Source organism: Nothobranchius furzeri, chromosome 10 (assembly GCF_043380555.1).
Source record: "Nothobranchius furzeri strain GRZ-AD chromosome 10, NfurGRZ-RIMD1, whole genome shotgun sequence".
NCBI classification, from domain to species: domain Eukaryota; kingdom Metazoa; phylum Chordata; class Actinopteri; order Cyprinodontiformes; family Nothobranchiidae; genus Nothobranchius; species Nothobranchius furzeri.
In genome coordinates, this window is record NC_091750.1 from 45007663 (window position 1) to 45035195 (window position 27533).

Consider the following 27533-nt stretch of genomic DNA (forward strand, 5'->3'; position numbering starts at 1 on the left):
CGTCTTGTCACAATGGGATACCGAGCATTTAGCAGATGGGCACCCTCCCTAAGGAACTTATTACCTGCTCATCTTAGGAACACGACTACCCTTCACCAATTTCAGGCTAATCTCAAAACTTATCTGTTCAAAATAGCTTATTCACTGTAACTGTTATTAGTGTTTCATCTGATGTTTTATTTGGGTTTTTAAATTTCTAGTCACTGAATGTTTTAATTTGTTTATTTTTAACCTGATTGTACAGTGACCTTGAGTTTTTTGAAAGGCGCTCCAAATAAATTGTGTTAATATTATCATTCAAGAATTTCATAGATGTGTTGCTTTTGGACAAGTTGTCAAGGGTTTAAAACAGGGGACAGATGAAGTTGTGGCTCTCAGATGTGTCCAAAAGGATGACAAGGGATCAGATACCAGGGAAGTCAGTTTATTAAAACATCTCAGGGAGCTGAACAGAACAACCTGATTATATTTATTATGTTTATGTTTATTCATTTAGCAGATGCTTTTATCCAAAGTGACTTACAATTTATAACCTAGTGGGCATGTTGTGATCTGTGGGGGAAACCGGAGTACCCGGAAGAAACCCACGCATGCATGGGGAGAACACGCAACTCCACGCAGAAAGGCCGCAGCCGAGTTTCAAACCTGCAACCTTCGTGCTGCGAGGCAACAGTGCTAACCACTGCGCCACCATGCAGCCTTACCAAGCAAATCAGGAGTTTATATTCTTCAGAAATTTCTGGGAAACGGTGCATTTGGTGAGGTTTACAAGGGTTTAAAACAGGGAACAGCTGAAGCAGTGGCTCTGAAGTTTATCACCATGGATTAAGTTAATCGATCACTTTGAATATAATGACAGCTTCTGTCTAGTGTTTGAAACATATTACATGAATATATTTGGTTTATTTAAAATGAGAGAGGGGGAACCACTAGATGTCAGTCAAGTCCAGGTGGTTTGCCCACGACCTACTGGTGGATCTGAGTGAACTCAAAAAGGGGAAGAAGACGAATCAAAATACACCAGATTTCATTGTTACACAGACCTTGGATACAGAGGTTGATTCTGATGAGGAAACTTCAAAGAATGAAAGCAATCAAAAGAACTCCATTTAGTTTGAGGATGTCACCATCTGTCAAGGGGAAAGAGTAATAAGACATAATTAGGATGCAGTTTAAGTTTTAATAACTTTTATTTCTATCTAATAAATTTCTATCTTTCCCTTCATGTAAAGATACAGAATACATTCTTAGTGAGTTTAAACTAGTGTCTGATTCAGCTTTTTAACTTTCAGTGCAGTTTTAAATATTTGAAAGAATTCTATTACAATTATGTCCGTCTGTGAACATCAGAGTGGTAGAGGACAAACAAATCTTCATGAGAAATTTTTTTAACTTCATTTGTCCATGCAGCTCCTTACTCGCTCCAACTCGCTACTAATCCATCCCAACTAGAGGAAGCTGTTTTTATTCTGAGACAGCCATGGTGAGTTTAGTTAGATATGTAGATCATTTGACAGACAGCAGCAGCATTTGGCATATCATCAGTAAAGTAAAATGTGATCATGAACATGAGTAATTATTTCATTTTTTCAGTTTAACCACATGATGCTGACTTCCGTGACCTGCTGAAGCATGCTACACACTCAGGATAACCATGGTAACACGACGTGTCTTCCAGAATAACCAGAGCTGAATCAGGACATCTGAAACACAGAACCTTCACAACGTTGGTACTGGCTGGGTGATGGGGCCTTTTACAGGATCACTGGTATTAAAAGGAATGGTAAGGGAGCTAAAATCCCTCCAAAAACACCACCCATCTGTACTGGTGCTGGAGCGTTGGTGGGGGTTTGCTTGTTGTGGTGCTAGATGATGTGTTTCTTTGTTTTTGTCTCTTTTCATCCGGGTTCATGGTGTCAGAGAGAGGGATCCTCTAGTCCTGAAGAAGTCTGGAGCTTGCTGAGCTCACTGAAGCAGAAGTTCTTTTGTGGGGTCTCGTGAGACTAAAACATGTCAACGCCTGACTGAAAATGTTTGTGCAGGTTGAACTTATCACACATTTTTCTGTTATTATGATCTCTGGCTTTTAATAAATAAATTAAAAAAATGTTTTTTTACTCACATGTTGTTTTCTAATAAGGTTTTAACCAGAAATAGCTTTATTTAAATTAACATTTTAATAAATTTGTTACTATTTTACACTAGTTGTTAGGCTGGAAGCACAATCAGCAGGGTTATAGATGCATTTACAACCACATGTTTTCCCCCCAAGTCATTAAAAACGTGTTTTAAATGAGTTTAGATCATCTCATGTTCCATCTGACAGCAGGCAGAGAGAACAGACAGACTGAAGATTAAATCCTGGAAACAGTTATCTCGCCTGCTTGGTAGATATGAAGGAACTACATTAAAGTTTATATTAAGACAAAAAGAGCATCTATGCTAGCATGCAGAGAACAGAAGCTCTCAAATTATAAACCACATTCTTTCATTGATAGGTGTATTCTATAAACACTTATTTTTATAGTTATACCTATTTTAGCTAAATACGATCTGTAACCCACGTGTTTTCTACGTTTTGTTTGCAATACACCTTTTAAAAATATAAAGCTGATAAATGTTTGTGGCGCTCCAAGAAAATAAATGCTTTGATAAAATACATAATTTGTGTAATAATACGCATACATTATTGGTCAAAAATATCTGTAGAAATGAGAAAAGGGTCGTTTTAGCGTCGAGTCCGGCCAGAACCGCTCATGTTGACTAGCACCGCTGAGCTGTTAGCATTAGCGTTAGCAGCTAAAGGCAACGTAAATCACGTGACCACTGGGTGCTTTGATAACGTCACGTGATCACTGGTTGCTTTGATGACGTCACTACTATGCGACTATAAAGGTCAGATCAGATTCCAATATCAGTGTGAACAGATCACAGCTCCAGAGCGGTTGCGTTGCATAAACTTCCCTTCTGACAGTATTTAGAAGGACTCATTCTTTTACTGACAGGAACTTTGTGAGTAGCATATCACAGTCAAAAGCTGAAATCAAATCAGTTTTAAGAGACAATCCATATTTTGAACTTGATAAGATTCAGTTATCAGTTACCAGTCTTTCAGCTGCAGGATTCAGAAGCTAAAATGGCTCTTAACTTTTACAAAAACGAGATCCTTACCGGGCAATCTGGAGTTTATATTCGTCAGAAATTTCTGGGAAACGGTGCTTTTGGTGAGGTTTACAAGGGTTTAAAACAGGGAACAGATGAAGCAGTGGCTTTGAAGTTCATCACCATGGATCACAGTGACTTAGCTTTCAAAGAAGTCATTATATTGGCACATCTCAGAGAACTCCAGGCCCACCAGAATAATCTGATTAAGTTCATCGATCACTTTGTTCACAATGATTGCTTTTGTTTAGTGTTTGAGATGCTGGACAAGGATTTATTTGACTTATTGGAAATGAGACATGATAAACCACTAGATGTCAGTGAAGTTCGGGTGGTCGCCCACGACCTGCTGGTGGCTCTGAACGCACTGAAGAATGCTGGAGTGACTCACGCAGATATAAAACCAGACAATATTATGCTGGTTAATCATCAGTCGCTGCCTTTCAGAGTCAAGCTGATAGATTTTGGGCTTGCTATGGAAACACACGATCTACGGAACGATGACGTCATACAGGTGTGTGGTTTCAGAGCACCAGAGGTGAACTTAGGTCTCCCTCTGACTGAAGCCGTTGACATGTGGGCTGTTGCCTGTACACTGGCCTTCATCTTTCTTGGAGATTATATTCACAATCCTATTTGTGAGTTTAACAATATGAGGCAGATCTTTAAGCTCCACGGTCTGCCTGACCAGGATTTACTTGGCAAGGGAACGAAAGTGGACCGCTTTTTCATTTTTGACCAGTCAAACCAAACTTGGAGGTTTAAAACACCACACGAGTATACGGAGACGATAATGATCGATAGCGACTACCGTGATATTGCGTTAGACTCTATCGATGACTTTTTAACGATTCATCCAGAAATACAAGACCCCTTTGAGTTAGAAGATCTGCAGTCATTCATAGACCTCCTGAAAATGATGTTTACAGTGAACCCCTCAGAGCGGATCACTCCAGAAGAAGCTTTAAATCACAGATTTATAACAATGAGCCACCTTCCTCCTACCAGCGATAACTCATATGTGATATCGGCATATGAAAAAATGAAACCGTATCGAATGGAGAAAGAAGAACCGAGCATATCCCCTGATTTCAATGTAAGACAGACTGCTGACAGAAAATCAGATCTCTTTGATTTCAATCCATCTGATTATGATCTGTCGGACTCAGATCTCTCTGAATTAGAAGATCCTGACTGTGATCTGTTTGACTCCGGTCTGTCTGACTTTGATTTATCAGATTCTGATCTGTCTGACTTAGATACAGATGAACAATGTAATGAGCCAGCAAACACCTCAGATTTTCAACTCCTTAAGATTCAGGAAGCTAATTTATCAGATGTGAAGCTGCACGATTCAGAACTGGAAGGCAGTAGAAGAGACAGACTAGATGAAACATCGTTTGAATTATACAAAGATCAAACAATCACTGGGGAATCAGGAGTTTATATCGTTCAAACATTTCTGGGTCATGGTGCTTTTGGACAAGTGGTCAAGGGTTTAAAACAGGGGACAGATGAAGTCGTGGCTCTCAAATTTATCCACAAAGACGACAGTGAATCAGCTACCGGAGAAGCCACTATATTGAAACATCTCAGGGAGCTCCAAGCTGACCAGAAGAACCTGATTAAGTTAATCGATCACTTTGAATATAATGACAGCTTCTGTTTTGTGTTTGAGATGCTGGACATGGATTTATTTGACTTATTGGAAATGAGACATGATAAACCACTAGATGTCAGTGAAGTTCGGGTGGTTGCCCGTGACCTGCTGGTGGCTCTGAACGCACTGAAGAATGCTGGAGTGACTCACGCAGATATAAAACCGGACAATATTATGCTGGTTAATCATCAGTCGCAGCCTTTCAGAGTCAAGCTGATAGATTTTGGGCTTGCTATGGAAACACACGATCTACGGAACGATGACGTCATACAGGTGTGTGGTTTCAGAGCACCAGAGGTGAACTTAGGTCTCCCTCTGACTGAAGCCGTTGACATGTGGGCTGTTGCCTGTACACTGGCCTTCATCTTTCTTGGAGATTATATTCACAATCCTATTTGTGAGTTTAACAATATGAGGCAGATCTTTAAGCTCCACGGTCTGCCTGACCAGGATTTACTTGGCAAGGGAACGAAAGTGAACCGCTTTTTCATTTTTGACCAGTCAAACCAAACTTGGAGGTTTAAAACACCACACGAGTATACGGAGACGATAATGATCGATAGCGACTACCGTGATATTGCGTTAGACTCTATCGATGACTTTTTAACGATTCATCCAGAAATACAAGACCCCTTTGAGTTAGAAGATCTGCAGTCATTCATAGACCTCCTGAAAATGATGTTTACAGTGAACCCCTCAGAGCGGATCACTCCAGAAGAAGCTTTAAATCACAGATTTATAACAATGAGCCACCTTCCTCCTACCAGCAATAACTCACATGTGATAACGGCATATGAAAAAATGAAAGTTTATATAATGGAGAAAGAAGAACCGAGCATATCTCCTGATTTCAATGTAAGACAGACTGCTGACAGAAAATCAGATCTCTTTGATTTCAATCCATCTGACTCTGGACTGTCTGACTCACTGATGAGCCAGTGAAGACGTCAGAATTGGATGTTGATGAGTTTCAGAAAGCTGATTTATCAAACTTTAAGCAGTACGATTCAGAACTGGAAGCCAGATGAAGAGACAGCCTAGATGAAATGTCATTTGAATTATACAAAGATCAGACAATCCCTGGGGATCCAAGAGTTTATTTTAGTCAATATTTTCTTAGATAAGTTTATTTAGACAAGTGGTCAAGGGTTTAAAACAGAGGGCAGATGAAGTCGTGGCTCTCAGATGTATCCACAAAGACAACACGGGAGCAGCTACCAGAGAAGCCACTATATGAAAACATCTCAGGGAGCTCCAAGCTGACCAGAAGAGCCTGATTAAGTTAATCGATCACTTTGAATATAATAGGAGTGGCTGGATAGGCCTAGAAAAAAATTTGGGGTTTGCACACCAGATTAGTCCGTGTATTAGCTCTAGTAGAGTTCAACCTGTGGTGTTGCATTGCACATTCCTTCATTCTTTTTCATTAAAAAAGGCAAAAAGCGTCCATTATACTCAGAACAAAATTGAAGAATGCAAAATTAGTTACACTACTGTGGATACAGAGGAAGATTCTCAGGAGGAAACTTCAAACTTAGCATTCAACGTTTTAGCGTTTAGTGTTAGTGTTTATTGTTAGCGTTTAGTTTTAGTGTTTAGCGTTTAGTTTTAGCGTTCTAAAACTGGGTTAGGCCATGACAGGGTTGGGGTTGGTTGGGTTAGTAATAAAGTAAACAAAAAAACTAAAACATAAACAACAAAAAAAAAATTATCCTCTACTATTAATCGCCACCTTATCGCGGTGTAGGGGTTTGCGTGCCCTGATGACCCCAGAAGGTATGTTGCCTGGGACTGTTTGTCCCTGTTAGGTTCTGCCATGGCAACTGGGCTCTGGGTCAGGGGCCAGACTAAGAGCGATTAATTAATTCTTATTAGGACTACAAAAGCAGTGGAGAAAAACTCTCTCCAAGACTTTTTAAATGATTGAGTTTTAGTAGTTACGTAGTTGGTATAAATGAAAAGTTTTCACAGAAAATATTTTCCGTTATCTAGATCAGTGGTTCCCAACATGGGATTCGTGACCCTCCAAAGGGGTCCCCACAACTGTGTCTGTGCTGAGGTTGTTGGGTTACAAAGATTATTTATTATTTGTAAAAAATTACTTTTCTAAAATCCCAATTACATGCCCAACAGTGTAATCAAAAATCTGTGTTGGAGTTACAACACCGCATGTCTGTGCAGTTTGTAACTAATCACTTGTGATGTGTGTTTGTAGATGGGGTTGGGGGGGTCCTGGCTTGTTTTCAACACTGGTATGGGGGTCTTCATGGTAAACAGTTGGGAACAACTGATCTAGATGAAATATGGTGTTTACTAATTAAAAAAACTGTAGAAATTTTAAAGTAGTATATTTTATTCTGAAAGTATTTACAGGAAGTGCCAATCATCTTGTTTAACTTGACATAAACGCTGTGGTAACAGCTTCTGTCCGCAAGAGGGCGGAAAAATCCTTCATCGTGAAAGTCAGACAATGAAGGGTTTGCTTGTTTCAACCATCGACATGTGGTTTCTATCCAGTTGATCTGAAAAATTACGTATAAATCCATTCGATCAAATGCTGATAACAAATAAACCAATTAAAAATCAATTTAGACAGAAACATGTATACAAAAGTATTTCTATTTGTTAATGCTTATTTTTGTGCATTTGGTTTAGAGTTTTATTTCTGAATTTCAGAGGTTATTTTTAAAGTTATTGATGAAACAAGGACCAGTAAGTAGACTGGATGCGGTCAAAACTCCAGAAGATGGCAGTAATGCAGCTCTGCTGCTAAACAGCAAAATCTTTAATACCAGGACCATTAGCTTTACAACAGGTGTTTATTATAAAATACTCACCTGTGTCAGTATGTTTTTAAACGACTGAGTGTGACTTTTATGTTGTGGTTTATTATCAAAAGATTAATGGTTAATACGTTTTATTATAAGATTAAACTCAAGACACATACAGGATTATTGATGTTTAACAGATAATTTCAACTACTGTGAATATTTGATTAGTTTCATTCTGATCATGATTCGCTTCAGCCACAAACATTCCGAAAATGAGGACGTTCTGCAACGTGCTACCTGATGGTGACCTGCAGTCGAGAGGACAATAGAAGCTCCAGGTGTTTGTGGAACATCAGAGCTTGTGTGTGTGACAGAGCGTGTGTGTGTGAGTGGTAGGTGAGTCTGTAACAGTAACTGGTCTGGCTCAGGTCAGGATGCGAGAACGTGTCCATGAGTTGAACCTGCTCCACCGTCCCTAAGCTGGCCTCTCGGATCGCTGCGTAGAACTTCTTCTCCTCCCACGATGGTCCAGTCCAGAAACTGATATCGAAGCTGAAAGGCTCTGGGTGCAGAGAAAAAGGACAGAAAGGCGTCCCGGGAGGTGGGCCATGTGAAAACTGTCTTATGAAACGTGGCTCGTGAGACCAAAGCAAACGCCAGTCAGGGAGTGAAAACAGGAGCACGGCGAGGAGGTCCAGGTTCAGAGAGACAGTGATGGTGACATGGCAACTATCAGCTACACTGCTTTGAAAAACCTCACCAACCAAACCCAGTGGCTCTACTGTCAACTGCAGGCTTCTCTCCTCTGTTGCTACAGAGACTCTGTAGGGAGAAAGGAGTTTTTCCAGCCTACTTCTTAGTAATTTAATTGGCTCGGTGTCTGAAGGGAAAACACCTCTGAGGAGAAGCTGGTGGAAAGCAGGCAGGGCCCACAGGCTGATGGCTATGTTCCTGAACACCACACCACTAATGCCAAAGAATGAGCTGATGGCACCATTACAACCCTCATCGTTTTTATTCTTTTCCCCTTCAGACCTCACATCTCTCCCCCCCTGAAGCTGTGCTTCTTTTCCAGCCAGAAACTCGTTCAGCTGAGGGAGCAATGTCGGACGCAGCGCATATAGACCACTTTCCACTTCAGGGTGAACATCACTGGAGCACGCCGGCCATAAGCTCTTCATCCTGTTCTCTTTATTGCAGGCAGCTTTTGAAGCACTTGATGCTTCTTGTATGTTTGGATCTTTTCTTTCAGCGGGACAGGTGAGGTCTCTCTGCAGCAGGTGGATCCAGTAACACTGCGAGTTATCAACGCCGTGGCAGCATGAATGCAGCTGTTTGGCCGCAATAAGGAAGGGAGCGGAGGCAGTTGCCATGGAAACCGACCAGTGTGCCAACAGTTCCTTTAGAAAGAAATCTTGCACCAACTTGACAGGATGGACAGAATCTGGACTGAGAAATCTCCTGATGACAGAGAGGAGACAGTAAGTGGCTTGTACTTAAAGCTGGACAGCAGGAGAGCAGCTGTGTTACTGCACCTGAACACGTAATCACTCAGCTCCGCCGGGATGTTGTAGTGGACATTCTCCCCTTCGACCACTTCCTCCATGTGAGTTATCTGAACAGGAATGTAAGGGAAACTGCGAGAAAAGATGTGGAGCAAAGCTTTCTCCACATGAAAGCCCTTGTCCTGGCTCCTGCGCAACAACAAAACAGCCTCAAACACACCAAAAACACACGGGGGGGGGGGGGGGGGGGGGGACTAAGAGGTGCTTCTGCTCTTTAAGGTCAACACTCACCTTGGTTTCTTACCTGTATCCAGTGCACTTGTAGCTTGGATAGTTCTCGTTTTCAAACGGACAAACAGCACTGAGGATTAAATGTGCTTCTGCTGCCATAGCGGCCACCTGCCAGCTGTTGTGCCACTCACGCCTTGGCTTATCCGCCGGTGTCCCGCCTTGACCGTTGCACAGGGAGACGTGAACTTCCCCATCCTCGGCCAGCACCTGAATACAGCTGAGCAAGAAATAAATATCAGTACACTGAATCTGAAAACTGAAGAGAATAGCACAAGGAGACGGTCGTAGCCACAGCAGACCAAACGCTGTTGTTCATTCTGTGGTGACATTATATCCTATGGCAATGGCACCCACCATTTATAATGTTGCACATCAATATGAGTTGATTTCAATAGATTAATTAAACATTAAAATGTCTAAATGTCCTTATAATAATCCAAAAGGCTTAGATAGTTGAATATTAATATTTGACATGTAACCACTGTTATTTATTCTTTATGTAACCAGGAAGGTCCCATTGAGATTAAAAACCTCATTTTCAGGGGAGTCCTGGCCAAGAGGCAGCAAAAGTTACAGTCACTAAATTTTCAGCTCCACAGACATGTTATGTACTAAATTACAGAAGGCAGTTAAAACACAGGGAATCTGTCTCAAGGGCGCTCAGTCTGGTTTTAAATGTGTTCAAAAATGTATTCAGGAAAAGCGGTTAACTTCCTGTTTTCCTGCAGCCTGTTCCATGCAGAAGGAGCAGAGTGGACTAAAGCCCTTTTGCCTCGTTCGGTGCGAGCAAACGCAGCACTAAGTAACAGTTGATCATTTGTACACAGACTGTAGAAGTTACACTTCTCTGTGAGATTAAGTTACAGATGTAGGTGGGTAGTAATCCAAGCACGGCCTTCTAAATGAAAGTGTACCAATGTCCCAACCTCCTGGTGGACAAAGACGGCCATCCCACTGGAGAATGCACTTCTAAATGATGGGCCAGTGGTCTACAGTTAGCAATAAACCTCAGTGAGGCATGATAAACCACATCAGTCTTAACAAGACACTGTGCTGAGGCGTTCATATACAAAAGGTCCCCATAATCCAGAATAGACAGAAACGTTGCAGTGACTAGTCGTTTTTTACCTCAAAAGGAAAACACCGTTTATTTACAAAAAGAAACCCAGTCCGAGTTTCTTCACTAGATTATCTATACGGGGCTTGAGGGAGAGGGAGTCATCGAGCCAGACACCACGGTATGTGTATGTGTGGCCCGCCTCTCCCTCAAGAGTGGTCACACTAGTTATAATTGAAGGTGACACCATGAACTAAGCTTTCAAATAGAAAATATGGATATAAGTGTTAAATGAGCAGAAAATGCCCTTTGCTTTGTTAAAGGACTGAAACCTGGAGGATGTTAAGAGATGATGATGATGATGGTGGTGTACCTGAGGAAGAAGTTTTTCAGCAGCTCTCTGTTCTTCTTCACTCCACTCTTCCTTCCACAGTGAGGAAAGTTGAACACCACCCGATCAAACACTCGGCCCTGCAGGGAGACACACTCCCCCAGCTTGGTGCAATCCACCCCAAAGAGCACGCATCCTCCTGTAAGAACAAACAACAACAACACAAAGTCAACAACACAAAGCATCAAAAACACAGAAGCAGCTGGGGGTTCATCACCTGAGTCCTGGATGGTCTGGATGTTGATGGCTGCACCCTCCTGCCGCAGTGCCTCCTCCTGATGCTGCAGACAAGTGGCGGTGATGCTGCTCTCTGCTTCTAGCTGACACACAGAGGAGGAAAAGGAGAAGTTCCCCTCTCCCACCAGCAGTATGGACCGTGCAGGAGGCACATCCATCCCAAACACAAACTATTGGAATTGACCTAGAAGCTCTTAAAGTTGTCCCAAAATACTCTCCTTGCGTAGATTGATGAAAAAAGTGAGTCAGTGACCCCCCACCTGCCTCTCACCGGTCACTAATCTACTTCCGGCCGGAGCAGACTTTAGAATAAAAGCAGCGTTTCGTGTCTAGAACGGCCGACTCCAATGATCCAATGTTTCTGATGCAATCTGTTCATTTGCTGCAGATGACCTTCTGTTCCTCTCCGCTGCATCAAAGTCGACCGAGTCGCCTGTGCAGTCGCCGTGGCGCTGGTGTCACACACAAAACAGTCCGACTAGAAACACGTTTCATGGAACGTTACGTAATTTCCTCACGAAATCTCGCATTCTCCAAACAGCAAAATGTAAATTTTCAAAATATGTTAGAACAAAGCTGATTTTCGTTTATTCTTCTCGTTTTAACGCATTTTTGTTCTAATTTTCCCCCTGGCTGTGATTCTTATGGACGGACATATTTGCTGAACGGGGCGCCGCATCTCCTGCAGGAGCAGCATCAGTCATCCTCAGCATCACTTCGCTTTTTAAGTTAGTAGTTTGTTAAATGATAAAACACGCCTGACAGCGGTTCTGATGCGTGGTCCGCAGCACCTCTCTGGATTTTAAGGTATCTTGAGTTGATGAATGAATGATATTCTCTCATAAATGGTAGTTTTGGCATATGCTAAGGTCATACAGCTAACGGGAATGCTGCACCTGCACACATATTATTCCATCATCAAAGCACCTAATGTTTTAAACTCATTTTAGAAGAAAAACACATTTTAAGGATTCGCCATAATAACTTAAAAGTGTTATTTCACATCCTGTCAGTGTTTTTAAGATCCCTGGTCAAGAAAATCAAGCAGAGGTTTGTCTTTGTGTCCTGTAGAAGAAGCCCTGATGGGCAGCGTTCTGGCCTTGTCTTCCAGTCTCGGCCACCAGAACTGGCCTTTCTCCACCGAACCCCCTCCCTCTCGCTGGGATGCACATCCAGCTCACTGGGACAGCCCCCCCCGCTGGGAGAGGAGAGATGACCGTTTGCCCAACCCAGGCAGCTTCCACTCTCTTCACAGGAGCTGCAAAGGTACATCTGCTTTAAAAACACGATTAACATGTTTGGTGGAAGACATGGTAGCTCCAGAGGAAAGTACACACAGTTTGGTGCTTTTGAACAAAGAATTCAGTGTGTTGTTGATGAAGTAGAACAGTAAGATAAATAGCTCATCTATGGATCAGTCTAAGCTAAATACATTAGTAGTAGAGCTGTGCACTAGAAAGAATTTGGTGTTATAAGGGTAGCACGGTTCTTAGTAAAGCCAATTTAAAGGCAGGCACATCCTTGGGCAGCCCGGTGCCCTATTGCAGAATTAAATTTGATGTATTTTTAAGTTCACTATGAATATGAGCATAATAAAGACTCTAAATTAACTTTATTTAGAGTGACTGAGCAGTGCACAAAGTTAAGATTTAACTGTTAAATTCAGAATTTAAAAAAATATTCAGCTTCAGAAATGTTGTACTGCAAATTATGTCATTTTAGCATGAAAATTAGGTGGAAAACATCCATGAAAATTATCCCATAAAAATCTGCCGTACATATCGGCAATTGGCTGATTGTGTCTCACACACACACACACACACACACACACCCACCCACCCACCCACCTATCTATCTATCTATCTATCTATCTCTCTCTGTGTGTGTGTGTGTGTGTGTATGTGTATATATTATATATATATATATATATATATATATATATATGCATATATATATATATATATATATATATATATATATATATATATATGCATATATATATATATATATATATATATATATATATATATATATATATATATATATATATATGCATATATATATATATGCATATATATATATATATATATATATATGCATATATATAATACGATAAATTGAAATAAGAAAAGCGAGATGATATTTTCAGTTTTTAACTGAAATGAATTGTACAACTCAGACAGGACGCTTCCAGAACACATCTAGCGTTGTTGTGAGATCTTGCTTTTCTATCAGAATGAAGGCGGTAAAACTGCTGCCACCTTACAGTCGGCGTTTGAACTGCACCGAACAAAAAGGGCAGTAAATATTTGCCTGTAAATTCTCAATAAAAATGATATCCTACTTTCAAATATTGATTTATTATCTTAACACAGAATATTGCGATCTTTCAGTGCATCGGTATTGTCTTACACCCCCAATTAATAGCATTAGTGTTTCTGATCTGTTTCCTCTTTAACCCTCAGACGTGTTTCCCAATCAGATTGAGGGTGTCAAAATGATTGTTAACAAAACTCTGAGCAGTTTCTTCAAGGTGAGTCATATACTCACATTCATTTGTATTAATCCTGAAAAGTGATTGTGTTTTTTATCTGATTTTCTGGTGGCTCTACCTCCAGGTCAGTCATACGCTCCACCTCAGTGCTGTTAGTCCATCCTACTATCGATTCCACGTGGAGCATCTACAGTCTGATGACTGCAGCAAAGACAAGGTCATACATGATCAGATCAATGATGTTGACCACCGATTATTTATTTGTCAGAGTTAAATCAAAAAGAAGGTGACTGAGGTTTGTGGTGTAATACTGCAGGATGCCCCAGCATTGATCGGTGAGATGGACTCTTCAGGAAGTCTGAACGCTCACGCTCTGCTACATCTCACTGAGCACATTCGAGCCAGAACAGTGTTTCAGGTAACGTCCCAAGTTTCTGACCTTTATCTTCTTTTATCCAACTCCCATGATAATAAACCCTAAGACCAGCCTGAAACGTGTCCTAGACCCAGCAGTCTCAGTTTGTAACATGGCAGTTTGAAACCGAGTACCGAGGCAGTGACTTCACCGCTGCTGTGACGGTGGCCAACCCAGACATCCTCAGAGAGTCAGGTATGTATGACTGGATTGTTAGCTGTGGCTGATCAAGGTGCACAACAAGGTTTGGCTTTGTAGAAAACGTTCAGATGATATTTCCTCTGCGATTGTTGCTATTTTTTCAGCATGTCCTAATTTCTAGCATACATTTTACGGTATAGACTTTAATGTCTTCTTCTACAGTCATCCTTGTGGCACACTTCCTGCAGAGTGTGTCCTCGGGACTGGTTTTGGGTGGGGAACTGGTCTACCATCGAGGGCGGGCAGAGGAAGGGGGAATCCTTACCTTGGCGGGCCAATACTCAGGTGAGAATTGAATAACGGTCTAAGTTTGGAAACATTACCAGAGTTCACGTTTTCAGCAGAGTGCAGTTACAGCCCCAGAGTTGGTTTTTATTTAACGAGCACACCATGTGAAGGAAAATATAGAAAGTGTTTAGATTAAAGTTAAAATGTAAAGATTACCTGTTGATGTTGATGCATTTGTGTTTATTTTATTTATTTTGTCTGTGCCACCATGCAGGACCCAACTGGGTCGCGACGCTGAATGCTGGCAAAGGAGGCGCCCATGCCAGCTACTACCACAGAGCCAATAAACAGGTTTGGACAATTCAGCTGAGCAGAGTAAACATTTAAATGTAACATATTTATGTGGATTTGTGCTGATTAGATCCAGGTCGGGGTGGAGTTTGAAGCCAGCACCAGAACACAGGAAACAACAACCTCGTTTGGTTACCAGATGGAGCTCCCAGAGGCCAACATGGTGTTTCGAGGTGATTCTGTTTCGCAACTTTTATGACCAGTGTGTCCCAGTCAGTGCTCAGAAAACGTCCAGTGCAGATGATATCCTTTTGTTTGTGCATGCAGGGATGATCAACAGCCGCTGTATAATAGGAGGTGTGTTGGAGAAGCGTTTGACGCCGCTCCCAGCCACCCTGATCATGGGTGCCTTTGTAAATCACAGAGGTGACAAGCTGCAAGTTGGCCTCGGTGTCAATGTTGGATAACCTCCACTTCCCTAAAATGGAAGCATGATTCCCCGTCAGGACAACTTTCCAGGCTTTCCACGGTTTATCGGCTGTACCAAAACTCTTCCTGTTTGTCTACCCTTAATGGATCTCACCTGCAGCCTACCTCTCAGTTCCCTGAGGATGCTTCCTGATGGACATGAGAGTTGTACTGAAGAAATGGATGGGACTTTAAGTAGGTGCATAATAAATGTGTGTCCCTCTTAACCCTTCCTGCGGAGGAAAAGTCAAAGGACCACAAACTTTATGTACCACAAACCTAAAATATCATTTTTATACTATAGATAATTCAGCAGGAAATGTGTATGGATCTTGTTGAATAACAGATCATTTCCTGTCTACCTTCACTGGTGTTTTTCATCATTCAGGGAATTGTTGGTTGAAAAATGACCTTCAACGTTATGCTTTTTGCAGCATTCTTCTGGAGTTTATGAGCTTGTTTACATATTTTAGTGTAAAGTGCTTTGGTGTCCTCTGACTCAGAAAGACACTGTGCAAGTGCAGGTCATTTATCATTATCATTTATCATATTCTAATACAAATCAAGTACTAATGGATCCAGATTTTGTGACCGGATTCATCTATAAGTGAACTAAACTGCAGTAAAATCCTCTCCTAAAGCATCGGTATGACCTCTAAAGTGTAGGAGTGTGTTTGGTACAGGGTATATGTGACTTGATGTGAAGGGGGAAATGCTCATGCTCTGCATGAGGAACGTGATGGCTCAATGCACAGAGAGAAGACATTGTTTATAAATGAAGATGTGGAAACACTAACGACTTTAATGAAACTGGCATTTCCAGCCTTTTTTTAACTCATAACAAATTGCAGATGTCTCATTTTTGTCAGCATGAACAGAGAATCAAGAGAGGTTGTTTATTTGATGTTAATTTATTAAAAACATTTATTTCTGTGTTTATTTTTGTTCTTGTCACTAATAAACCAGCAGATATTTCCTTCTACTCTTGAAACATGAACAGAACCTCAAAGTGCGTTTAACTTGTTTGATTCCTGTCCCTTTGTACACTTCCTGCTCAGACCTCTCTAACTAAATTACCTCGTGTGTTTTCCTGAGCTGCTAGAGGTCACATTTATTGTGTTTTCTGGCCTTATGCAAACATAATCATTATTCTATTTCCTGTAATGTTATAGATAAACACATTAATTGCTCGTTTTCTTTGTGGTAATTAGAGACATCAGGTTGAGTAGCTGCACACTATTCATGTAATAATAAATACAATTTCAGTTTGTCTTATGGAAAGGAGTTTTCAGCCATTCTGGAGTGTTTCTGAACAGAGTCACTACCGTTTCCCAACTGCAGATATCTTTCTAAACAACCTCTGTTTGGAGAAATAAAGTTCATATCTAAAAGGATCGATAAGCTAATGGCTAGGCCAAACACATCCAAGAACAAAGTGTATTGTTCTCTAAAGTTTCATCAGTTCATGCAACATTATTTGATGAACTTTTACACCGATGACTTTGCAGGATGTAGAATTCCTCTCACAGGTAAATTTTCACGTCAGAATTCATAAAACATTCATAAAATAATGTTACCGTGAAACACTGAAAGGAGATTTTATAAGATGTAAGTAATGCACTAGCTGTCAGCTTGTCAGTCCTTTAGGAATCTATCCAAAAAGAGGCCATTCAACAAGTTCTGGACATGCCAGTAATTTGTGAATAACTATAAAAGTGGCTGAAATATCCCTTTACAGCAAGCTTCTGTCTAACTCTAGAAGGCTGAAGTGAAGTTTGTAATCGGACACATCCTGCTCTCCTGAAGTTGGTTTCTGTAGTTTCGTTCATGAACACTATAGAATATGCAATAACACTCACTAATGTGATGCTTTATTATAAAATCTAATATTAATAATGTACTGTACACTTAAATACATTCGGGTATGAAATCTGTAAACATAACATTCTGATGATGACATCAGGTGTTGTGTAAAAGCGGATCATGTCATTTATCTTTGAAAAAAGAAGCGAAGAACCTTCTGCCGCCTTCTCCCTTCACTTTCAACGACTTGCTCCTCTGGAGTCCGGCCATGTTTTCTTTCTCTTTCTCGTCCTCTTTTTTCTTCTCCTCCTCTCTCTGTTGCACTTGTTGACAGATCACCAGACGCATGTCCTCCTGCAGAAACACAGAAAACGAGGATTAGATGTGTTCATAAGGTGTATTAACGAGGCTTTTAAAAATCGGACTATTTACCTGCCAGGCGTCCAGTTCCTGAGACAGCACCACCTTGTGTTTGATGGTGTTGAGAAGCTGCTGAGTCAGGGATTCTTTTTCCTGACGGACTGTGGCCAGTTCACTCTCCAGAGAACTGGATATTTATTGATAATCAGCAAAACAGACAGAAGAATACAATCAGTTCAAACCATTCCTGACACCACCTGTCATCAGCTAGGATGGAGTTTTAGTCACCTTGGTCAAGTCTAGAACACAAGATCCCATACTCCCAGTTAGCTTTTTAGTGTTGTGAAGGATTCTCTGCTACTCGTAAATAAAATTGTAGCTTCTTTGTGTTTGCTAAGGTCGATTAGCTGTGCTGAATTGGACTGAGTCAAAAAGTGAACGAGTCACAGATGAGAGCTGAGTCTTACCTGTAGCTCTGCTTTCCTGGGCTGCTTCTGAAAGGTTTGAGTTCCTCTTTCTGAGACTCAAGCTCTTTCTGTTGAGTTTGCAGCTGCAGAATGAGAAGAAATCTGATTAGAAACACCTTCTAAACACTAAATGTTTTTATCTTGTCTAACAGACAAGGGCCTAAACTCAACTTGTCTTTTATCGTATGACTTTTGATTGAGACAGAAGATGGGGATGAACAGCAAAAGTCAGTCAAACGTACTAGCAGCCCTCAAGCTAGCTGACGCCTCAAGCTAGCTGACACTTAACTTTTGTAAACAGCCCCACCTCAGGGTGCTACCTCTTCCAACGACTGAACTGATCTTGAACTAGTAGAAGCCAGACTAAACTGACACACAAAAAAACCTTCTGTTGCCATGTTATCTCAACATTCACTGCTCTGTAAGTCACTGCTGATCTCCATCATGGTGGATTCACGTGATTAGGTGACTGGGCTAAGGGTCAACCAATGGAGAAGCTCAGAAATTATATCTCAGAGGGTTCAGAGTAGGGTCACTGTCCCTCCAGCATCAACAGGTGAGGGTGGTTGTATGCTAATTTCCCTAATTGTGACATCACAAATGGGGGCTTTTTGAAATGACCCTTTTTTAGGCATATATTTCCTAAAACCAAACAATTTCATGGACAATTTTATTTAGGTTTGGAGAGCTTTTATTCAGGCAGTAGAGACCCACATAATAGCACAAAAGATGAGTTAAATGTACCTTTTAGACATGTTGTTTTAGGTTAAAGAAGAACAATTTAAAAAATGTGTGTGATAATGTTGTGTTTATCAGACCTCCTCCTTTAATCTTTGTATTTCTTCATCTTTAGCCTGCAGCACAATGGAGTGAGCCATAAGAGCCTCTGTAGTCTGGTGGGAGAGAAGTAAAACACAACACTAAAGGCTCAAGCTTTTAAATCTCAAGGATTACTAAAACTAGGTGTTTGAGTTACAGATGCAGATTACACAACATGAACAATCCCAGGTGTGTACACAGTTTTATCATGAGAGGGGCGTCAGCGCAGAACTAGTTCACATCTAAGGTAGATTGTTAGTGTGTGTGTGTGTGTGTGTGTGTGTGTGTGTGTGTGTGTGTGTGTGTGTGTGTGTGTGTGTGTGTGTGTGTGTACCTGTGTTTGCTGAATTTCACTCAGCAGAGACAATGGTTGTGTGTGTGTTCTGTCCAGGAGGTTCTCCTCTCCGAGGTTCAGAGCTTTTTGTTGTAAAGAGTGATTTAAGGTGCGCAACTCAAATACAACCCCTTGCTCCTGCTCGATCTACACACACACACACACACACACACACACACACACACACACACACACACGCGCGCGCGCGCGCACACGCACACGCACACGCACACGCACACACACACACACACACACACACACACACACACACACATTGTAAGGCAGGAGCACAGGCATTGTTGTTGCTGTGTGTGTGTTAGTCACATTTGTCTGAGTCATGATTTTGTTGTTTTTCTCAGCAGCCGACTCATTGGTTGATTTCAAACACCTGATTCTCACCTCAGACTGTTTCTCACTCAGCTTCTCCTGCAGATTAGAGAGTTTCTCTCTCAGTCCCTCTCGCTCAGCTCGGACTCGCTGACAGTCTTCCTCTGAAGCTTTCAGCTGCTTTTCTATGTGTGACATGCGCTCCAGCAAAACTCTGTTCTGAATATGAGTGAATAAACAATTAAAACCTTAATTTAAACTAAAATTCAGCAAATTAAATCAGTTAGATTCAGTTTCTGCTAAACTATGGCAATTAAAAATATTTAATCCTGCCTCAAAAAAGGTAGACCAAACTAGCAAAAGTGTGCAGGATGTGAGATGTGATGTCAGGTTTAAGTGTTAAAGGTCTAATTCCTGACATCGCTTTGCAGAGAACAGAGTATTTATAAGAGCTAAAATAGAAGATGAAGTTAAATAAAAATCTGCATTTCATGCAAGACATTAATTGATGTTTTTCTTGATCACAGCTATTGGGATTCTAGAGCAATGTTCAGCCACGTTTTTAAAATATGTGTGCATGAACTTTTACAGTATACTGTAGTTTCCAAACTAGAGACAGTGATAACAGTATTCTGTCTGTAGTAAAAATACCTCTGCTTGCATATTTTCTAATTGTGAAAGGCTGATATTTCGACTAAACGATGAATCCTCCATCTCTTCTCTGAGGGAACGCAGCTCAGTCCTCAAAGTGTGCTCCAGGGTTACAGCCTGTAACGTGTGGGAGATGTAAACATGTCAGACCTGTTTGGTTGCATTGTAGATATCTAACCATGATAGTCAGACAGAAACCATCTGTCTGACAGAACTGACCTCAGACAGCTGCTCCACCAGACGCTGGTTGTGATTGGCCAACTGGGCCATCTGTTCGCTCTCATCCTTACGCCGGTCCCGCCCCTCATGGTGGTACTTCTCCAGCTCGGCTCTCAGAGCAGCTAGATCTGCTGAGAGCTCAGACTCTCTCTGACCAGACTCCAGCTGGTTCATCTCCAGCTTCCTCTGGAGGTTCAGCCTCTGCTGCTCTAAAGCCTGAAGCAAGAAACTCTACATGAACCATCATGACAGACGAGAAATCACTAATTCCCTCCTATCAGAGACAAGGAAACGTGTCTGTTGTTTTAATTGCACTGTAGGACATTTTTATTAAAGGAAAAGGTACAGAAAGCATTATCACACCTACATGAATGCATCATGAGGAACAAATTACTGCACTGGAGCAATAATGTCCCATGTTGGACAGCAAGGACAGAAATTTGTTGCTAACATTTTTAAATTTGATGCATTGAAATTAAAGTCAAAATTATGTTTCCAGAAAAAGCTCAAATTTGATGTTTTACTGGAGAACTATATATATATATATATATATATATATATATATATATATATATATAGTCCAGAACATCTTCAGCCAGTTGTTATTTAGAATAAATAACTTTCTACATGAAATAGAATTGTACTTCTTCCTACCTCAATCTCCCTTTCTCTGTGCTCCAGAGAAGCTGCCAGCTCTTCATTCTTCTCCAGTAGCGCCTGGCCAAGCTCTGCAGCCAGGATTAGATCGGTCTCTATCGCTCCTCCACTGTCGACGCCACCAGGGGACGATGAAGATGAGGGTAGACTAAATGAGAGGGCCGCTGAGGAGGAAGAGGAGAGATGAAAGAAAGAGTCCTCCATGCTGGGAGAGGGGAGACTGTTTTTCATTGGGGTGAACATCGCTGATGGAGATGTTGAATGTGTAACCCACAGTCAGACAGGGTCAGAATTTATATTTATTGGTTTTCTGGTCTTGATTGGATCATGTTCCCATTTAGTTTCCCACAAAATTCCTCACAGGAGCTGTTTGAAGTGTGTAGAACTTTAATTCTTCTCTGACAGATCTGTAAACAAGAACAGAAGGCTGTAGATGAGTCTGAGACTAAAGAAAACGTGTCACTTTTGAACCTTTTTTTCCTGGTAATATAATCTCAAATGACCTAAAAGAAGGTCTTTTGTCCAGCAGGTGCTTTGGTTTCTTTGACAGAAATAGCAGCATGGTTGTCATTGTTCTGCTCCCCTCCTTAAATTCCTCTGAGCTGAACTTTCATTCCAGTAACACAACTTTTTTTATCTTCCTGGGAAAGCTGAAATGAAACATTTTGGCCACATCTTTAGGAAACAGTTATGACTAAAGACGATGGACAAATTAAATAAACCAAATGGAATAATACAACACATGTCAATCTGATTATAATGCTTTGCTGTCTCCATATGATCCTTCTTAGTCTCATTGGCAGTAGTTTCACAGGTCAGCACCTCTATCTGTCATTTCCATTCCTCATCCAAACTTAAACTGTTAAAAAGACATTTATTCTGTTTCTTAAAGTTCAGTTTCATGTTGTTTTGTTAAGATGTGAATTATTTAATCTGCAGAAAGAAAAAAAGGGAGTCTCTTACCTTACAGTTGTGTGTGTGTGTGAGTGAGTGTGTGTTTTGTGACGGAGTGGATTTGCGCAAGAGAGGCTCAGCTGGTTTCCTTGGCAGTGGAAGCATACCACATGTAAATACACTCAATGGCCACGCCTCTTCCTGATTTCACAGGTAAAGGGCAGACAGTCAGGAAGAGGAGAACAGAGGAAGAAATGAGCTCAGATGGACTCAGAAATTCACCTGCCTGCTGAACCCACGGCTGCTTGGGTGGAAAATGGACACAAACAGCAGTCTGTTTACTCCAGTGCACCCCCTCCTCTTCCTCATCCCCCCATCCTGTTTACCTGCTTGGAGGCTTTCAAGGGAGCTCTGTTCATTATGAGGAAAAGGTGGGTGAGGGGTGACTGCACCTCCCCCTAGAAGTCAGCACAAACTAGAGCTAAGCAGCACTTCTGCAGCTCTAGGTGTGTTTCTCTGTTGAAATGGCTTCCAGACTCTGGCTTTTGCTTTCAGCAGGGCTCCTCGTGGCAGCGTGTGAAGCCGGGAGGCAGATGCCTAAACTCTCTGAAAAGAAACTCTGTGCTGATTCTGAATGCAGTCGTGAGTATATACACCTTTGACTGTTTGGTTCTGCCTGCTTTCTTGGACTATATGTTAATATAATAATGATGCATGCCAAACTTGTGTGAGTCTCACACTATATTCCTGCACAGATCCCATTTTGATAGCTCGTGCACTGCAGGACTTCTACCCTGGAGACTGCAGGTTCATCCCCATTCGACAAGGGCAGCTCGTCTATGTTTATGCAATGCTAAAAGGCAGAGGCAACCTGTTCTGGGCTGGCAGCGTAAGTGCATAGCTGACACCCCATGGCATACCTTTGGATTCAGCATCATTCAAGATGGCTGTCACAGCTGATCAAAGATATCAAACATCACAGATGTTGTTTGACTTTAGGAGTGTGTGTGTGTGTGTGTGTGGGGGGGGGGGGGGGGGGGGGGGTCCCGGCCCAGGTGCCCTGCGGGAATCTGTGCAGGGCCCTGGGGATTGGGTCCTGGGATTGGGTCCTGACATGTATGCTGCCGGGAAGAAGGCGGGAACATGCGGCAGCGCCTGGCCCTGGCACTGGCTCAGGGTTCTCAGGTGGACCTTGGCTCCTCTGAAAAAATAATTCTGGGGTCTCCATGTCCTGGGTGGCATTTTGGGAACAGAGGTGCCTATTGGGGCCAGTGGGGGAGCTGGCTCCCTGGAGGGCTTAGGCCAACCAACCATTCCTCCCCATCCCCATACATTTTTCTCCTCCTGCTCCCTCACATCATCACACACACATGCACATAGGACCTTGGGGTATGGACCTCATTTCTGCATTCCTGTGGCAGAAAACTACAGCCTAGAGGCTCTTTGATGCAATGTCAGGAATGCAGAACTGTCAAGTAACAGGTGGCAGGAACGGCCAATCACATGTTAGCATGTAATGATAGAGCCAATAGATTAGCTTATGGATGGTTCTAAGGCTTCAACGCAAGCAGTTGTTTTCCGCTTGGTCCTAGTGCTCAACCAGTGTCCGTTTAATATAGCGGGGGGCTGGACTGGACCCTGCCCCCCCTCCAAAAAAAACCTATGTCCATGACAAACACTAATTGTCCCCCACATGTGATCAAGAAATCAATGACAAAAACATATTTTCAGAAATCGGACAGAGCTTATCTCCATCTGCAGCATTACCTTTTAACCCAGCAGGTGTGTCTGCTTGTTCAGGTACAGGACTCGTACTACGGGGAGCAGGAGGCTCGCATCGGCCACTTCCCCAGCAGCGTGGTGGAGGAGACGCACGCTCTCACACCAGCTAGCACTGAAGTAAAAACAACTGTGAGTGAAACACACGTCTGTGTTTAAAAGCTCACATTCATTCATTCTTACGTCTCCTGTTTTCTTTATTCCTTCAGAAATGGGACTTTTACTGCAACTGATGCTGCGTCCAATGATCAACATCAGGGAGAAGCTTGTTATTGAAGCGTAGCTCTTCGATGCCTTCATAGAAATATAGCAATGAAATGAGAAAAGAAAAAACATCTGTTGGCCTGCATGATCACCAGAGCAGCGGTATTCTAAAAATGTGTCAAAAATATTTGCTTTGATTATGTGGTTAATCTTTCTTTGATACATTATTGTTGATTTCAAATTAGCTTCACATGTAATAAAGGGCTCAGCTGAAGCAGATCTGAGTTCTGTCTGTTTGTTCTTTTTTCTGATCAAATTAATAAATTCAATTCAGATTATTTATAAAGCGCCAAATCAAGACAAGAGTCGTCTCAAGGCACTTCACATCGTAAACACTCTAATACAGGTCAGTTCATTAAACCAGTCAGTACAAAGTTTCCTATATAAGGAACCCAGCAAATTGCATCAAGTCACTGAATAGTGTCAGTGACTTTACAGCAGTCCTCATACTAAGCAAGCATTAAGCGACAGTGGAGAGGAAAACTTACTTTTAACAGGAAGAAACCTCCAGAGTATCCTGGCTCAGTATAAGCAGCCATCCACCACGATTCACTGGGGATCAAGAAGACCCCCCCCCCACACACACACACACACACATGTATACAACTATGTGTTCAGGAGGATGCTGTCATTGCTGATATATGGATGCATCCTTTATTAATTTGTAATAGTTCTATGGTCGATTCAAAACCTGTTCATTAAGCTCTTGGCACTAAATTCCTCTCACATGAAGAGATCTCAGCAGCTTCATCCTTGACAGTTTCAGTACTTAAAGAATTAATTGTTCCAAGAATTTTTCATTTTTCAAACAAAAAATCTTTGAGCAAAGTATTGGTATCGGATTGGTATTGCCGATCCTGGACCTAATTTTATTTGGTATCAGTTTGGAAATGATATTAGTGGTATTGCACATCACTCGTTGCGACAGTGGACTCTAACAAGTACCTGGGTGATCACCTCAGCAATGAACTGGACTGGACTGCAAATACAGACACCCTGTATTAGAAGGGCCAGAGTCGACTTCACCTGCTGAGGAGACTGAGGTCCTTCGAAGTAAGCAGGTCTCTGTTCGATGCTGTCATCTGCACTTTTCTATGCAGTGGCCTGCTGGGGGAGCGGAAGCATGGACAGGGACAGGAGAAGGATTGACAAACTGGTGCAGCGGTCTAGCTCTGTACTGTGATGCCCTCTGCAGTCTGTGGTGGTGGGTGAGAGGAGGATGTTGGCCAAGCTGACATCCATCATGAACAACCCACATCTGCCTCTGCACGAGTTGGTGGGTGCTGCTGGAAGGAGCGCTTCCGTAGACCATTCATTCCAAAAGCCGTTAGGTTTTACAACACATTATGATATCATGAGTCACCCAGCTACTTTAACTAAGGTCCCAACGGTCAATGCACCTGGTGGCACTTACATGTTCATGCATGTGTTTACAGATGTCTACCACTCGGACAGCAAATAGTTGTGGTAGAACAGCTGACTCTTTGCTGTACTTTTTTTTATCATCTGTCCTGAGCTGTCGTAACGCACAGATTTCCCCGCTGTGTGATCAGTAAAGTCTTATCGTATTTTATTCGAACACCTGGCTTCTGATAGGCTAACAACAACACAACTCTTCCGTTGTCTCCATTCACTCTGGTAAAAAAAAGCAACGTTGATGTTTTATCTCCACAAATAACTGAAGGAGTTCTGCCATGTTGCGAAGCTGCTAATGCTAAGCTTCTAAGGCTTATCAGTGAATCTGCCATTTAATGAAGTTTTGCATGGCAGGACACTTAAACTTGTGTTTCAACATGTATTCAACAGATTGTGTATCATGTAAATCAATCAGTGGCTGTTCTCCTTAATGGAAAAGAGACATACATCAGTTTTGCCCCTTCTGCCCCCCCCCCCCCCCCCCCCGTCGGTCATCTCCATCTTCCTTGTATCAGAGAAAACATCTGGTCCAGAGTCTTTATGTGGCTTTCTTCCACAAATTATAAACAAACGAACCTCCTCTTCCTCCCCCTTCTCGTCCTCCTGCCCCTCTTCCCACCTACAGAGACCAATATGGCCGTCACACAGGAAACATCACCAGCAGATCCAGTTCCAGTCTCTCATCATCCTTCAGGAGAGACATGTGGTGAAGGATTAGCTTGTTTGTCTTAATCAGGAGCTAAATGTTTGTAAAATTAAATTCATGGTGAAAAAAAGAAAATTTTAGGTGAGAGGTGTGAATATTTAACGTTTGCTCTGTTTAGCATTGAGAATTCAGTGTGTCAATAGAAGGATTCTCGTTCCACTACCAGGTTCTTGTCGTTTTGTTGGCCAGACGTGGTTAAAGCATGATTGTCAGTCTGAGACATTAGAGTAAGTCAGACGTTAGCGGGTTTATTAGATGGCATTTGTTCATGGAGACAAAATTTAAATGCTGATGTAAAAAGAAACAACAAGAAAACTGGCTCCAGTGCTGTGAGAGCTTCCTCTACATTTTCTGTGATTTCTCGTCAAAGGAAATGGGAATGTTGCATCTGGTCCAGGAGGTGATCGAGGATGGAAGCCTGTACTTCCTCAGAAACTCTTGAAACAAAGCCTTGATCGTCCTGAAAGCAGAATACATCTGCATGTTAGTAACAATTCCCTTAGTCCTGCAGGTAATTCTGCTGATGCTCACCTGTCTGTGTTTGTGCTTGGTGTGCACTGTGATGTACTCGTCACTAACGCTGACAGACAGCTCATGGGGGGAGAAGTGCATCACATCCAAATAAATGACATACCGATCCTTTTCCATTCGCATCTGTGATTACATACCGGCAGAGATGAGACATGAGGGGAAAAGTCTGATCTAACCTCTGAATAATTTATTCTTCTGGTTCATTTTTGCTTTGATTTAAGGTCAAACATGTGGATCTCTAAATGTGATGAATATCAAATCTTATTTAAATATAAATCACTTTAAAATCAGTCCGAGTGGACTAAAGTGCTGTTTAAAAAACTCACAAAACACATTTGACAGCATTCAAATAAAAACCCCAAAAACTAGTCATTTAGTCATTTCACTAAAAAAGTTTAAAAAAATGAAACAAAGTAAAAACAATAAAAGTAAATAAATGAGAAGTGATGAAGCCTCCTGGGACCATCGCAGGTTAACACAGAGACACACAGGTCAAACAACCATGCACACACACACTCACACCTAAGGACAATTTAGACAGACCAATCAACCTAAAGCAGTCATGTTTTTGGACGGTGGGAGGATGCCGAAGAGAACCCTCGCATGCACAGGGAGAAAATGAACATTCCATGCATAAAGATCCCAAGCCGGTAAGCGGACCCAGGACCTTCTTGATGCAAGGCAACAGCTCTAACCACTCATCACTAGGAAGCCTGCACAGATTCAATAAGAATAGATCATTTCAGCCTCCTTGTCTTAATGAAGCTTTAAAAAATCTTAATGCTTTGATTTAAGGTCAAACATGTGGATCTCTAAATGTGATGAATATCAAATCTTTGATTCAATTTTAGCCATTTAGTATAGAACATTTTAGCCTCCATGTCTTAACGAAGCTTGAAAAAAATCTTAATGTTTGTAATAAACATTTTGGGAATTATAATATTATAAAGGAGAAGGAGGAGGATTTGAAGGGGATGAACCTGTATTGGTAAAGATAAAAGACTTCCTTAGTAGAAAGCACTGTTTTTTTCCTTAAAAGAATGGTACATTTGCGCCCTCTGCTGGCCTCAAACAGCAGTAAGGAATAAAGAGAAGGTGGGAAAATGCTGCCCTCCGGTGGCTATTTGCTGCAACT

At 41.7% G+C, this 27533-nt stretch overlaps 5 protein-coding genes across 6 annotated transcripts; 2 read left to right on the forward strand and 3 right to left on the reverse strand.

The window, feature by feature from the left end:
• Positions 1-7722: 7722 nt before the first annotated feature.
• Positions 7723-11533, reverse strand: fdxacb1 (ferredoxin-fold anticodon binding domain containing 1). Its single transcript, XM_070555686.1, has 5 exons — positions 11055-11533; positions 10820-10976; positions 9403-9606; positions 9129-9287; positions 7723-9054 (listed from the first exon to the last, which is right to left on the reverse strand). Exons 1-5 carry the CDS (start codon positions 11230-11232, stop codon positions 7887-7889), a joined length of 1866 nt encoding a protein of 621 aa, XP_070411787.1. The 5' UTR covers positions 11233-11533; the 3' UTR covers positions 7723-7886.
• si:dkey-71l1.1 (mitochondrial import receptor subunit TOM40B) lies at positions 11529-16110 on the forward strand. The gene is made up of 11 exons (XM_015960719.3): positions 11529-11621; positions 11763-11881; positions 12146-12340; positions 13540-13607; positions 13693-13785; positions 13885-13986; positions 14073-14178; positions 14347-14469; positions 14687-14763; positions 14834-14936; positions 15031-16110. The coding sequence occupies exons 3-11, from the start codon at positions 12157-12159 to the stop codon at positions 15168-15170; spliced, it is 996 nt and encodes a 331-aa protein (XP_015816205.1). The 5' UTR covers positions 11529-11621; positions 11763-11881; positions 12146-12156; the 3' UTR covers positions 15171-16110.
• A 213-nt stretch (positions 16111-16323) lies between these two features.
• bicdl2 (BICD family like cargo adaptor 2) lies at positions 16324-21901 on the reverse strand. The gene is made up of 10 exons (XM_054730510.2): positions 21772-21901; positions 20806-21215; positions 20152-20367; positions 19933-20049; positions 19354-19500; positions 18955-19101; positions 18620-18694; positions 17802-17884; positions 17407-17521; positions 16324-17328 (listed from the first exon to the last, which is right to left on the reverse strand). Exons 2-10 carry the CDS (start codon positions 21049-21051, stop codon positions 17158-17160), a joined length of 1317 nt encoding a protein of 438 aa, XP_054586485.1. The 5' UTR covers positions 21052-21215; positions 21772-21901; the 3' UTR covers positions 16324-17157.
• Positions 21902-21998: 97 nt separating this feature from the next.
• Positions 21999-23964, forward strand: mia (MIA SH3 domain containing). 2 transcript variants are annotated; one of them, XM_015960723.3, is made up of 5 exons: positions 21999-22133; positions 22261-22344; positions 22458-22591; positions 23503-23613; positions 23691-23964. In XM_015960723.3, exons 2-5 carry the CDS (start codon positions 22296-22298, stop codon positions 23712-23714), a joined length of 318 nt encoding a protein of 105 aa, XP_015816209.1. In that variant the 5' UTR covers positions 21999-22133; positions 22261-22295; the 3' UTR covers positions 23715-23964. The 2 variants fall into 2 exon arrangements, with proteins under 2 accessions (XP_015816209.1, XP_015816208.1); XM_015960722.3 differs by lacking the exon at positions 21999-22133 and having other exon boundaries at positions 22146-22344.
• A 1941-nt stretch (positions 23965-25905) lies between these two features.
• On the reverse strand, positions 25906-26521 carry cryabb (crystallin, alpha B, b). Its single transcript, XM_070555231.1, is given in 3 exon segments — positions 25906-26309; positions 26311-26327; positions 26399-26521. Coding segments are annotated over 3 exon segments (240 nt in total). The 3' UTR covers positions 25906-26209.
• Positions 26522-27533: the final 1012 nt, after the last annotated feature.

Coding starts and splice junctions, on each gene's coding strand:
- fdxacb1 (XM_070555686.1), bottom strand. CDS start 11,232: ATGGATGTGCCTCCTGCACGGTCCATACTGCTGGTGGGAGAGGGGAAC. Junction 10,977..11,054: donor CCAGACCATCCAGGACTCAG/GTGATGAACCCC, acceptor TTGTTCTTACAG/GAGGATGCGTGCTCTTTGGG. Junction 9,607..10,819: donor CTGAAAAACTTCTTCCTCAG/GTACACCACCAT, acceptor TTTCTTGCTCAG/CTGTATTCAGGTGCTGGCCG.
- si:dkey-71l1.1 (XM_015960719.3), top strand. CDS start 12,157: ATGGGCAGCGTTCTGGCCTTGTCTTCCAGTCTCGGCCACCAGAACTGG. Junction 13,608..13,692: donor CTCTGAGCAGTTTCTTCAAG/GTGAGTCATATA, acceptor CTCTACCTCCAG/GTCAGTCATACGCTCCACCT. Junction 14,937..15,030: donor GGCCAACATGGTGTTTCGAG/GTGATTCTGTTT, acceptor TTGTGCATGCAG/GGATGATCAACAGCCGCTGT.
- bicdl2 (XM_054730510.2), bottom strand. CDS start 21,051: ATGTTCACCCCAATGAAAAACAGTCTCCCCTCTCCCAGCATGGAGGAC. Junction 19,501..19,932: donor TAGAAAATATGCAAGCAGAG/GTATTTTTACTA, acceptor ACTCATATTCAG/AACAGAGTTTTGCTGGAGCG. Junction 18,695..18,954: donor GTGAAATTCAGCAAACACAG/GTACACACACAC, acceptor CTCTCCCACCAG/ACTACAGAGGCTCTTATGGC.
- mia (XM_015960722.3), top strand. CDS start 22,227: ATGGCTTCCAGACTCTGGCTTTTGCTTTCAGCAGGGCTCCTCGTGGCA. Junction 22,345..22,457: donor TGCTGATTCTGAATGCAGTC/GTGAGTATATAC, acceptor ATTCCTGCACAG/ATCCCATTTTGATAGCTCGT. Junction 22,592..23,502: donor ACCTGTTCTGGGCTGGCAGC/GTAAGTGCATAG, acceptor CTGCTTGTTCAG/GTACAGGACTCGTACTACGG.